Raw genomic sequence first — 12,836 nt, 5'->3', positions numbered from 1 at the left:
CTGTCAAGAAGGTAGGGGCATGCAGTAAGTGTTTGGAAATACATGATGATGAATCATACTGCAAACCAGGGTTTTTGTGCAAGAATCAAAGCTGCAGGAGTGGGGATGATCCACATCACTATTATCTATGCCCAAGTGCTGAAGCTAAGAAAAGCATCACACCCCAGAGGAGGAACCGAATGGGCCCAGAAGAAGACAAAAGTAGCAAAAAGTATACAGAAGATCAAGAAGAATTTCTTAAGAAATTATCACCTGATTTGGCCAAACATTGCAGAGATGTATTTTCAAATACGGCCTCTAGAATTTTTAAGACCACTCAGAATCAGATAAATCTCCTGATGGATAGTGGCATGCAGGAACTGCCAGTTTTAATGATGCTTCTTGAAGTAACTGCAAATGCTGGACAAAAGATCGGCACATTAATTGATCTGGCGTCAGATACAAATTACATAACACACAAGGCTGCAAGCAGATTAAATCTCAAAAGTGAAGAGATCACGCTCATTGTCCATGGAGTTGGAGGGATGAAAGTTTGTGTGGAGACAAAACGTTACCTCTTGAAGATTCGTGTGAAAACCTCCAAAGGCACCCTTAAACCTTACCAGCTTGTTTGTTATGGACTCGACAGCATTGCAGACATTCATAAACACGTGAAGGCAAAGCAGCTGCAGAGATTTTTTCCAGACGTACCACTGGATGAACTTGAAAGACCCAGAGAAATAAGCTTACTTATAAGCCACAGGGAAGGTCAGTTGACACCACAAAGAATTAGAGTTGTGGGGAACCTTGTATTGTGGGATGGGCCCTTAGGAAAAATGGTTGGAGGAACTCATCCAGAACTGTTTGAGGAACTGTCCATGAAGGCTCATACTACAAAAACACATTTTGCAAGGTCAATGAGGACAGCTGCTGTGAGATATGAAGAATTAATTCATGAGATCCCACAGCACCCGCCATTAAATCCTCAGGTCTCCATCCAACTTAACACATCAAAGACTGCAACTACAACCCGAGATTTCTTGCAGTGGTGGAAATGGGACAGTATCGGCACGGCTTGTGAACCCAAGTGTGGAGGTTGTCGTTGTGGAAACTGTCAGCCAGGAGGAAAGGAGATGACGCTCGCTGAAGAAAGAGAGCTTGAGGTGGTGAAGGAAGGCCTCACTTACAATGAAGGAGACAGCCACACAGCCGAACCTCACTGGCATGCTAGGTACCCATGGTTAGAAGATCCAGCATCCCTGCCAGACAACAGAAATGCAGTCAAAGCTACATTCCTTAGAACAGAGAAGAAACTGGCTAAAGAGCCTGACTGGAAAGCTGCTTACACTGAACAAGTGCATGACATGCTTCAGCGTGGAGCTGCAATTAAACTGTCTGAGGAGGAAATCAACAAATGGAACGGCCCAGTGTGGTACATAAGCCACCTAATTGCTCCAAATCCACACTCTGTGACAACTCCTGTGAGACTTGTGTGGAATAGCAGTCAGAAATTTAAAGGGATAAGTATGAATGACCTACTGATGAAAGGCCCAGATGTCCTAAACCCGATCCGTGCTGTCCTATTAAGATTCCGAGAAGGAGCTTATGCTGCATTAGGAGATATAAAGAAAATGTATAACTCCGTTTGGCTGGAAGAAAGAGAAGTTCACCTGCATAGATTTATTTGGCGTGATTCTGAGGATGAGGAACTTGGAGATTATGCAATTACAAGAGTGAACATTGGAGATAAACCTGCAGGATGCATTGCACAGTTGGCGATGCGAGAAACTGCAAATTTGCCCCCATTTATTCATCTTGCAGAGGAGCGACAAGTCCTTCAGAATAACAGCTATGTTGACGACATTCTAACATCCCACAATGACCCAGTCAGGTTAAAGGAAATCACAGAAAATGTGGAGCGCATTCTCAAAGCTGGAGGTTTCAAACTAAAACCGTGGGTATTTTCTGGGCAAAGTGGGAGGAGCAACAAGCAGGATGAAGTGAAAGTAAAGACCATGGTTCTACCGAACCAAATGCGGGATGAGGACAACAAAGCACTTGGTCTGGGGTACATGGTGGAGGAGGATAAACTCCATGTCATGTTCAGCATAAATTTCTCAAAGAGAAAAAAGAAAATGCGACTTGGACAAGACCTCGAGTTGGACCAAATCAGAAGTCAAACACCAAACCCTTTGACAAGGCGAGAGCTCCTCAGTCAGGTGTCTGGTCTGTATGATCCAGTTGGCTTGGTAACACCTGCAAAACAGAAGGGTGCAATCCTGGTTCGGAAAGCTTTCCAAGCGGCCAAGAATGTGAGTAAAGAAGTAAAAGACACCTGGGATTTGGCACTTTCAAGTGACCTTAGAGAAGATGCAGTCAAGCTCTTTGAAGAGTACACTCAGCTTAGTAAGATCCAGTTTGCTAGAGCATTAACTCCCTTTCATAACAGTGGTAACCCTTTAGCAATTACATTCTCAGATGGAAGTGAATGTTCTTATGGAGCAGTGTTGTATCTGAGATGGGGATCAGCTCCAGACCCATCCATTAGGCTGGTGGAATCCAAGGCTAAGCTTACTCCATTAGAACAAAAAGGTGAGGCTGTTAAAGCAGAGATGTGTGGAGCAGTATTCGCATCACGATTAAAGAAGTACTTTGAGATGCATAGCCAAATCAAAGTTCAGAGGTGGTATCACTTTGTTGATAGTCAAACCATTCTTGGAGCAATTCAAAGAGAAAGCTACGGTTTCCAATCATTCTTTGCAAATAGGATTGGAGAGATTCAGAGCAACACAACAATCCAAGATTGGTGGTGGATTCCTGGGAATCAAAACATTGCTGACATCATTACCCGAGGAGCCAGCCCTCAAGATCTTGGCATTGACTCTGAGTGGCAACAAGGCCCAGCATTTCTAAAGTCCCCAGTTGAAATGTGGCCAATTAAATCATCTAAACAACTTGCCATCGATGCAAAAGGAAGCATCACCAAGTTGCAAAAGAAAGCATTTATTGCTGTGACCACAAGAACTGGGATAAAGGAATCAGAGCTCAAACAAGAATTACATCAAAATCAAATGGAGGTCTTGGCAAAGAAGCAGCGGCCACCTATATCTATACAGAACCTGGTAGATGTTTGCCGCTTTAGCAGTTTAACACGACTGGTCAAAACAATTGTCTGGGTTTGGAGAGCAGCGAAAAGATTCATGAGGAAGAATCAAGCTCTAAGTAAACCAAAGTGGGAGGCAGTCTGCTCAACAGGGGTAATCTCTGTGAGAGAACGAGAAGGTGCTCTCAGGGACATTTTTCTTGCTGCTCAGATGGGTGCCAATTTTCCTGACACAACCATAAATAGGTTGGTGGTGTATCAAGAAAAGGAGTCTGGATTATTACTCTGTGGCGGCAGAGTACAGATCTTTAGAGAAGACAGAGCTGCAGTTCCCATCATACCCTATGATGCCTGGGTATCAACGTTGTTGGGCCGAGAAGCTCATAATGCTGCACATGATGGAATTGCAGGAACCCTACTGAGGATGAGGCAAAAAGCCTGGGTTGTAAAAGGACGGAGGATAGCCCAAAAGATTGTTGACAACTGTATGGTCTGCAGGAAAACTCGAGCTCTTAAGTGTCAGCAGTTGATGGGTGATTTGCCACCTGAGAGGGCTGAGCCTGCTCCTCCCTTTAAGTTCACTTCAGTCGACCTCTTCGGGCCTTATCATGTCAGAGATGACGTCAAGAAAAGGGTAACGATTAAGGTCTGGGGAGTCGTCTTTTGTTGCATGGCCAGTAGAGCTATTCACACTGAATTGGCAAGCTCGCTTTCGACTGAGAGCTTTCTGATGGCTTATCAGAGATTTACTGCAATCCGAGGTCATCCACAGAAGATCTGGTCTGATGCAGGCACCAACTTTGTTGGAGCAAAACCAGTTTTGGAGGAGCTGTATAAGTATCTGCGCACCCAAAATATATCAGGTTTGGAAGAAACTGCAGCAAAGAACGGGACTGAGTGGGTGTGGAAAATCCTCCCTGCAGACTCACCTCACAGAAATGGAGCTGCTGAAGCTGCTGTTGCCATTGTGAAAAGAGCTTTCCAGAGTCTTGGTCAAGGATTTGCACTAACATTCAGTGAATTTCACACAACTCTCTATAATGCTGCAAATCTTGCAAATGAGTGCCCAATTGATGCCAGAATACAGAGTCGAGAGGGTTATATACAGTACATCACACCTAACAGTCTTTTGCTCGGACGGGCATCTCAGAGTGGCGATGTGAGACTGTTTGATTTTTCCAACTATTCATTTAAGCGACTTGGAGCTATGCAAAATGAGGTTACTAAGTTCTGGAAAAGTTGGAGGCAGCTGGCTGGTCCCAACCTTTTTGTGAGGAGCAAGTGGCACACTTCCCACAGGAATGTTGCTGTTGGGGACATTGTCTGGTTGTGTGACCAAAATGCCCTTAGAGGACAGTTTGTACTGGGCAAAGTTGTAAGTGCTAATCCCGACAAGAAAGGTGTTGTGAGGGATGTAAATGTCCGGGTTGTCCCAAGTTATTGCACTCCCATAACAAAACATGTCAAGCAAAAATCAGTTCATCCACCAAAGAAAGATAAAATGAGGACCACCATTCTTCACAGGGATGTTAGGAGGCTCATCGTCTTAATACCTGTAGAGGAACAAACGGAAAGTCAAGCTATAGAGGAATAAAACTCAGAGATACCAAATACGACAGTGGAAATGCGACCTTCCCATTGGTTCATGGAAAGATCGAGTGGGAGGTGTGAAGTCAAATGAGAAAAGAGGAAAAAAAAAAAAAAAAAAAGTGCACTGTTTCACACGGACCTTTAAGAGGGACGGACAATGGAGGAAGGAGCAGAGGAGAAAGCCAGACAAAGAGAACAAAAGTTTGGGACTCTCATGATTAGAGATCCTGTTGGACTTGTGCAGATCTGGATGAACTTGTAGACGGGTGGAGAGGCAGCCGGTAAGAAAAGCTGTAATTTATGAGATTGGACTGCAAAGTTACCTATGTTCCTCCAGCCTGGCCTTCAGTTTGCCATTAACACCAATTAACAGCTGAGGAGGTGGATTGTGGTGCTAAAGTTGTTTGATTTTATGCTTGAACTTATTGTAATTTTGTTAAATAGCAAATTTTGGTGTTAAGTTTATCTATAAATTAACTATCAGATTAAGAAGAATAACAATATGAAACTATTTATAAAATAAAGTAGTATTTGTATATTTAAATAAATGTAATTGTAAATATTTATTTGAAATGTATTTGAAAGTTAAGGAACTTAAGTTTAGTTACTTGTTCATTTAACTTTAATGACTTTGTGGGTTTGATTCACAGCGGTTTGTTTAGTGTTGTACAGTTTATCATTTTCTTTTGTAGTTTAAGTGGAACTAATTAATGTAAGCTAACATACAAATCAGTATTTATTTTTCTTCTTTTGGGTTTGTTTAAAGGTTTTTACCTGCTTCTGGACCAATTGTAGATATATCCTGACACTCACAAAATAAATAGACGATAAAAGGAAGAAAAATGTGTGGTCCTTTGAGTAAAACCCTGGTCAACAAAGTCTGCATCAATTTATCCATCCCTTTTCAAGTGGGGAAGCTGCATAAGATTAGAAATAACTTGACAGGAAGGGTCTGGCTGCACCTGCAGCCATCTACAAAACACACCTCCCGCCCAGCCAATTGTTGATGATATTGAGTTGGATATTACGTCACCTTGGATGCAGCGGCTCGGCGGAGCAGAAGGAAGATGCCTACTACTAACTTGGTGCATAAAAAATTAATAATAATAATAATCTTGTTTAATGATGGGATTAAGAAATAGTTTAATCCATGACGACATTGCTATACAATTTTGCCTGTATTTTGTTTTCTTATATCATGTTATTTTCCAGGGACTGCACATGCTTTAAATATAAAAATGAAAATGTTAGAAATTGCATTTTTAAGTTCATTTATATAAAATTCTTCTGGTGTGAAACAGCGAACACAGAAAGTGAGGCCGTCTGTGTTTAAAGCTGTTTAGCTTTAAATGCTGTTTATCTCAGATCAGGGGCAGATTTAGGAAATGTGGGGCCCTAGGCAAAGACAGGCAGGGGGCCCTCTGAACTGAGAAGACAACACATAAAACAGACCCATTATACAGATAAATGTTAATAGAATAGACATCCATTATCTGTTCTAGGTTTTGTCCCTCTCTTCTTGTCCCTTTTCTTCTTGTTTTCCTCTCTATGTTTTGTACTCAGCTGACTTTTCATGCTGTCTCTAAAGGAATGAAAGATTTTTTCCAAGCACTAAGCTCACTTAGCTGATTGCTCCTTCCTGTGTTTCCAAAAAGGACAAAGTAAATAACCCAGTCCTTCTTTTCACTGTAGACAAGCCATGATCTGCTTATCTGTTCTCCATTTTTCATTTGGATGAAATAATAGCTGCATGAATCATGACAGCAGACAAGATAGAGGAGAGCAGGAAGCGGGGTTACCAATCTACTTGCTCTGGAGAGCAGAGTTCGCTGCTTTTAGATGTTGTCGCCAAAGTCTCCAGTAGCAGAAAAAAGTTGCTAGATTTGGCGCTAGGAGCTTTTTTTAAATCAAAGTGCTAGAGGGGTCTGAAAAGTCGCTAAATATAGCGACTAAAGCACTAAGTTGGCAACACAGATCTTAGCATAATTTGTTTTCAAATGGTTTGCTGCTGTCTGTTTGGACCTTTCTGAACATGTTTAATAACATGTTTAATTAATGTGCACAAATAAGAAATAGCTGTATTAACCATACATGTAAACAGAGTTTATATTAAGACCTTGGGGCCCTAGGCACCTGGTAAATCCGCCCCTGCTTCAGACTAAAACTTTTTGTTTATTCTATCAGGCATAAATAAACTAGCCTACTTAACCCTCGGTTTGCTTTCCCGGTAATAAACTGGGTCTGCTGATCTGACACCGGATCCAGTGACTGTGAACAGGGACCGGCTGCTGATGCCCAGGCTGGTGATGGCTCACCGGCTGGAGGATCTCCTGCTGCCCGCTCTGGGTCGCCATCCTCCGGGTTGGTTCCGTGTTTTCGCCTGCTTTGCTGAGGCTCCCGCAGTTTTCGGACCGTTATCTGAACGGGCTGCGGTGCCTCAGCAGCTCTCTGCCGGGTGGAGCGGATGAGGACGGCCCCGGTGTCCGAGCCGCAGGAGGACCGACCCGGACTGAGAGGCGGTGGGTCAGAGGGAACCGGAGACAACATGCAGGCAGCGGCTCATCTGTTCCCAGGGAGTCAGACTTTTCAAACTTCCCGCTGCGGGAACTCCTGCTGCCGCCAGAAGAAGCTGGACAGAAACAACAGGAGAATAAATTTCACCTCAGAGACGCAGAGGACATGAAGAGCTTCTACTAACAGACAGCTGAGGTGTTTAAAATCAATAAAACAAACATCTGCTGCTGCTAGAAACTCTACTGGTAGCTTCCGCTGTTTCCCTGTTTCTTCTTCTTTGCTTTTTCTTCTTCTTCTTCTATGTGTTTTATTGCACTTTACAGACTATGTGTATTACCGCCATCTACTGGACGGAGATGTAATTCAGAAAAAAAATCCTATATATCTTCAAATCTAAAAAAAAAAAAAAACCTAGATCAAATACCTACTTATACACTCACACAAACATAAATACTAAATCCTCTCATCTAATTTTGTGTCTTTTAAATACTTAATAAGTGCTTTAACTATATCCTGTGATTGATGCTTCTCTAATAATTTAACCATATTTACTAAACTCCCTATTATCCTTTCCAGTTCCTTCCTCTCTTTTATATATTTTCTACAATAAATCAATGCATGATCTACTCCTTCTGTTTCCCCACCATAAGAAAAAATACCTGATGGATGTTTCCCTACAATTTTTAAACCTCTATTTAAACTAGTATGCCCAATCCTCAACCTGTTAATCCATACTTCCTCTCTCCTATTCATACTATTATTTCTTATGATTACCTCCTTCTGTATTTTATGTAAATGCCTTCCCCTTTCTTTTAAATTCCATCTCTCCTGCCATATATTATTTACTTTATCTTTAATAATTACTTTTATTTCTGCTCTACTTAATGGGACATCATATTCAGTTTCTCTTGCTTTAATTGCTTCTTTATCTACGCTTTCATTACCTACAATTCCTTTATGTGCTGGAACCCATGTGAATTGAATACTTATTTTTGTTGTTTTATATAACAAATAATTAACTTCATCTAAAAGATCTTGACTGGTTTCATTCTTTGCTTCTTTTTTGCCTCCAAACTACCAACCCATACAGCGCCCCTACCGGCCAGATGGGGCACTGCACGCTTCTACTGACAGCTGATTGGTCCACACCAGCCATTGTTTGTAACTTAGACTTAAACAACTTTTAAAGTTAAACAACTACTACGTTTCATTTATGTATTCTAATTTAATATCGTTTGTGGACAAAAGGGTCAGATTTGGAATCTATAATCATAGAAATATGGGTAGGAACTAAAAATATTAAAGTTATGAATTATTATAACCCAGGGAAATGATTGGCTGTAGTATCATTGGATAACCTCTTAGTGCATTTAGAAGGAAAATGTATTTGCTGTGGTGATTTTAATGGATATAATACACTGTGGGATCCATATAATAATCACAATAAAGTAATAATTCAAGAAATTATGTATAACAAACATTTAGTGTGTATAAATGATGGGAATAGAACAGTGATTGATGTAAATACAGATCAAGAATCAGCAGTAGATATTAGACTAGTTTCAAGTTCATGGTATCAGTCCATAGGCAGCGATCATTACCCAATAAAAATGCATCTGGATGTAGGAACACAGCATTATAATTAGGTCTCAGGGATGCTGAATGAGCAAAATTTATGAATATTGGTGATAAAGAAATGGAAAAAATTAATCTTAATATGGATACTGATCATTTATACTGAGTTTGTCCCCCCCAACTATATTAGTTGCAGCAATAAAAACTGATGAGGGAGTAAAGGGAAGAAAATAGTACCATGGTGGACACAGGCCTGTGAAAAAGTAATAAAATCTAGAAATAAAGCAATTCAAAAAATATAACAATACTCTAAACTTTTTTGGGTATAAAAGTTTACAAAGTACAGTCAGAAGAACCTTAAAAATACAAAAAGAGAAAATTGGAAACAGTTTTGTAATTCAGAAGGACACGAAACGGAAATTGGTCAAGTTTGGACAATGGTTGAAAAAATGAATGGATTAAGACAGGAATGTGGAAATTTTAAATCCATGTTGGGAAAAAGAAAAGAAAAACATTAGGAGTTTTGGATGGACAATTGAAAACAAAATCAAATAATTTTAAACGATAAATTTAGAAATCACTTAGACAACATCAATATCAGTTATACCACCATGGATTCTACCAGAAGCAATAGTAGATATGTCACTAATGGAACAGAAACAAGGTAAATAGTACACGGTAGATATTAATTTAGTACAGTTACATTTAGACAATTATTATAAATATATTCAAATGTATACAGATGCATCAAAAATAACAAGGAAAATAGGAATAGGTTTTGTAATACCAGAATTCAATATAAAATTAAAGCCACAAGTGGCATTGGGCGGCCCTCGCAGCTCGCACCGCCTGGTATGTTGCGATCGCGGGAACCAAGCGACCTCCACCTCCACGCTCCTTCCCAGCCTATGCTCCTGCTCTTCAGCCTATGCCTGCTGCTGCTTCTCTTCATCCTCTCCCTCCTTCTCGTTCTGCTGCTGCCACTGTTTCTTATCCTCCTCCTCCTGCAGTTTCTCCTCATCTTCCTCATCCTCCTGCTAATTCAGCTTCTCCTCATCATCCTCCTGCTTCTGCTTATCTTCCTGCATCTCCTTCTCCTCATCCTGCTGTCACTCTTGCTGCATCTCCTTCTCCTCATCCTGCTGCTGCTCTTTCTCTCCATCCCCTGCCTACTGCTGCTTCTCCTGATCCTCTTCATCCTCCTTATCCTGCTTCATTTAATCCACCTCCATTCTCCTTCTGCTGTTTCTCATCCTAATCATCCTCCTCCCCCTGTGCTCCTTCTCTTCATATTCTTCTTCCTGCTGCTGCTCTCACTGCATCTCCTACTGCTGTTTGTTTCTCATCCTCATCATCCTTCTCCTCCTAAAAGCATGGCTTTGGATGACTGGAGTTAACAGTTTGATGCTTAGCCCCGCCCACATGCTCCCATGTAGAATAATAATTTTGATAACTTTTAATTTGCTATGACTATAGTCCATGTAAAGTTAATTTGAAGTCTCAAACTCAAAAAAAACCAAGAGCCCTTCACTCAGATTTGTCATGACCTAAAAAAAGAAAATGGTATCTTTGATCCAAAATGGCCCATTTCTTGTTGGGTGTGGACCATGGCTCCCACATACTTTTTTGAGCATCGTGTTTGGTTATACAAATTTAATAATCCTTAATAAAAGCAGGGCCTGAGGCAGTCATACAGGTGCTGGTCATAAAATTAGAATATCATGAAAAAGTAGATTGATTTCAGTAATTCCATTTAAAAAGTGAAACTTGTATATTATATTCATACATTACATACAAACTCATATATTTCAGATGTTTATTTTGTTTAATTTTGATGATTACAAATGACAACAAATGAAAATCTCAAATTCATCATATCAGAAAATTAGAATATTACTGAAGACCAATAAAAACAAAGGATTTATAGAAATGTTGGCCAACTGAAAAGTATGAACATGAAAAGTATGAGCATGTACAGCACTCAGTATTTAGTTGGGCCTCCTTTGGCCTGTATTACTGCAGCAATGCGGCGCGGCATGGAGTCGATCAGTCTGTGGCACTGCTCAGGTGTTATGATAGCCCAGGTTGCTCTAATAGTGGCTTTTAGCTCTTCTGAATTGTTGGGTCTGGTGTATTGCATCTTCTTCTTCACAATACCCCATAGATTTTCTATGGGGTTAAGGTCAGGAGAGTTTGCTGGCCAATTAAGAACAGGGATACCATGGTCCTTCAACCAGGTACTGGTAGCTTTGGCACTGTGTGCAGGTGCCAAGTCCTGTTGGAAAATGAAATCTGCATCTCCAAAAAGTTGGTCAGCTGCAGGAAGCATGAAGTGCTCTAAAACTTCCTGGTATGTGGCTGCGTTGACCCTGGACCTCAGAAAACACAATGGACCAACACCAGCAGATGACATGGCACCCCAAACCATCACTGACTGTGGAAACTTTACACTGGACTTCAAGCAACGTGGATGAAGTGCCTCTCTTCTTTTCCTCCAGACTCTGGGACCTTGATTTCCAAAGGAAATGCAAAATTTACTTTCATCAGAGAACATGACTTTGGACCACTCACCAGCAGTCCAGTCCTGTTTCTCTTTAGCCCAGGCAAGACGCTTCTGACGCTGTCTGTGGTTCAAGAGTGGCTTGACACAAGGAATGCGACAGCAGAAACCCATGTCTTTCATACGTCTGTGTGTGGTGGTTCTTGAAGCACTCACTCCAGCTGCAGTCCACTCTTTGTGAATCTCCCCCACATTTTTTAATGGGTTTTGTTTCACAATCCTCTCCAGGGTGCGGTTATCTCTCTTGCTTGTACACTTTTTTCGACCACATCTTTTCCTTCCCTTCGCCTCTCTATTAATGTGCTTGGACACTGAGCTCTGTGAACAGCCAGCCTCTTTAGCGATGACCTTTTGTGTCTTGCCCTCCTTGTGCAAGGTGTCGATGGTCGTCTTTTGGACAACTGTCAAGTCAGCAGTCTTCCCCATGATTGTGTAGCCTATAGAACTAGACTGAAAGACCATTTAAAGGCTTTTGCAGGTGGTTTGAGTTAATTAGCTGATTAGAGTGTGGCACCAGGGGCCATCAATTTTGAACCTTTTCACAATATTCTAATTTTCTGATATGATGAATTTGAGATTTTCATTTGTTGTCATTTGTAATCATCAAAATTAAACAAAATAAACATCTGAAATATATGAGTTTGTATGTAATGTATGAATATAATATACAAGTTTCACTTTTTAAATGGAATTACTGAAATCAATCTACTTTTTCATGATATTCTAATTTTATGACCAGCACCTGTACTCTAGCCATACTCTAATGGCGAGAAGTCTGATTTTGATGCTCGGCCACGCCCACATGGTTTGTCACAGCAAAAATCTTTTGATTACTTTTGACCCCTTATGTCTTAAGTCGAGGCTCAGCAAGTTAGAAGTTTTCCGCCCCCTTGCTCCTTCCCAGCCAGCAGAAAAGGTGCCACGCTTCACCTCTGGACCAGCCGTAGAAAACCACAGCATTGGTCAGGAAGGGTTAAACTAGGGATAAAATATAATATCTGGGATGAATCTCATCTGTGAGATAGATGCTGCGGCCATCTCAGGTGGTGGGTCAAAAGTATATGTTCAAAAGATGGAGAAACGGCACCGCCAAAATCCACGGTTAGCGGTATTACACCCTACTCAAAACAAAAAAATTCATTAAAAATCTATAGTTTGCAATAAAATCCCGAAAAAAATCACAAATGTCAAGGAACACATCTTGCATGTCCTAGATTTTTTTTAGATGATTTATTAAATAATTTAAAGAAAGAAAAATCTTTAAACTTGAATGCCATATACTGCGGCAGTTGAAAACCCCATAAGATGCTCAAACATGCTTGGATTCACGCCAAACTTGGCAGTCTTTTCTATAATCAAAGGATAAATAACTGTTCCACATTTGGCTAGGATTGCTATAAAACTTTTTGAGATACAACAATCTCCTGTTAACACAAACTTTTGAAAAATCAGAGTGACAGACTTTTAAGAAGAGCTATGCTGTGTTTACCATCAAACAAGTAGCGATTAGAGGAA

General features: G+C 40.7%; 1 protein-coding gene across 1 annotated transcript in view; it reads right to left on the bottom strand.

Annotated features, from left to right (window-relative positions):
• kiaa0586 (KIAA0586 ortholog) overlaps positions 1 to 7,458 on the bottom strand; it is a 74,972-nt gene extending 67,514 nt beyond the window's left edge. Inside the window, exon 1 of the mRNA XM_038300858.1 lies at positions 6,988 to 7,458. Within this exon, the coding sequence (XP_038156786.1) occupies positions 6,988 to 7,219 (232 nt within the window). The 5' untranslated portion in view covers positions 7,220 to 7,458. The remainder of the gene's footprint in view (positions 1 to 6,987) is intronic.
• Positions 7,459 to 12,836: the final 5,378 nt, after the last annotated feature.

Source organism: Cyprinodon tularosa, unplaced genomic scaffold (assembly GCF_016077235.1).
Source record: "Cyprinodon tularosa strain WSP-4 unplaced genomic scaffold, ASM1607723v1 ctg459, whole genome shotgun sequence".
Lineage (NCBI taxonomy): Eukaryota > Metazoa > Chordata > Actinopteri > Cyprinodontiformes > Cyprinodontidae > Cyprinodon > Cyprinodon tularosa.
This window is presented reverse-complemented; position numbering and strand designations above follow the sequence as displayed.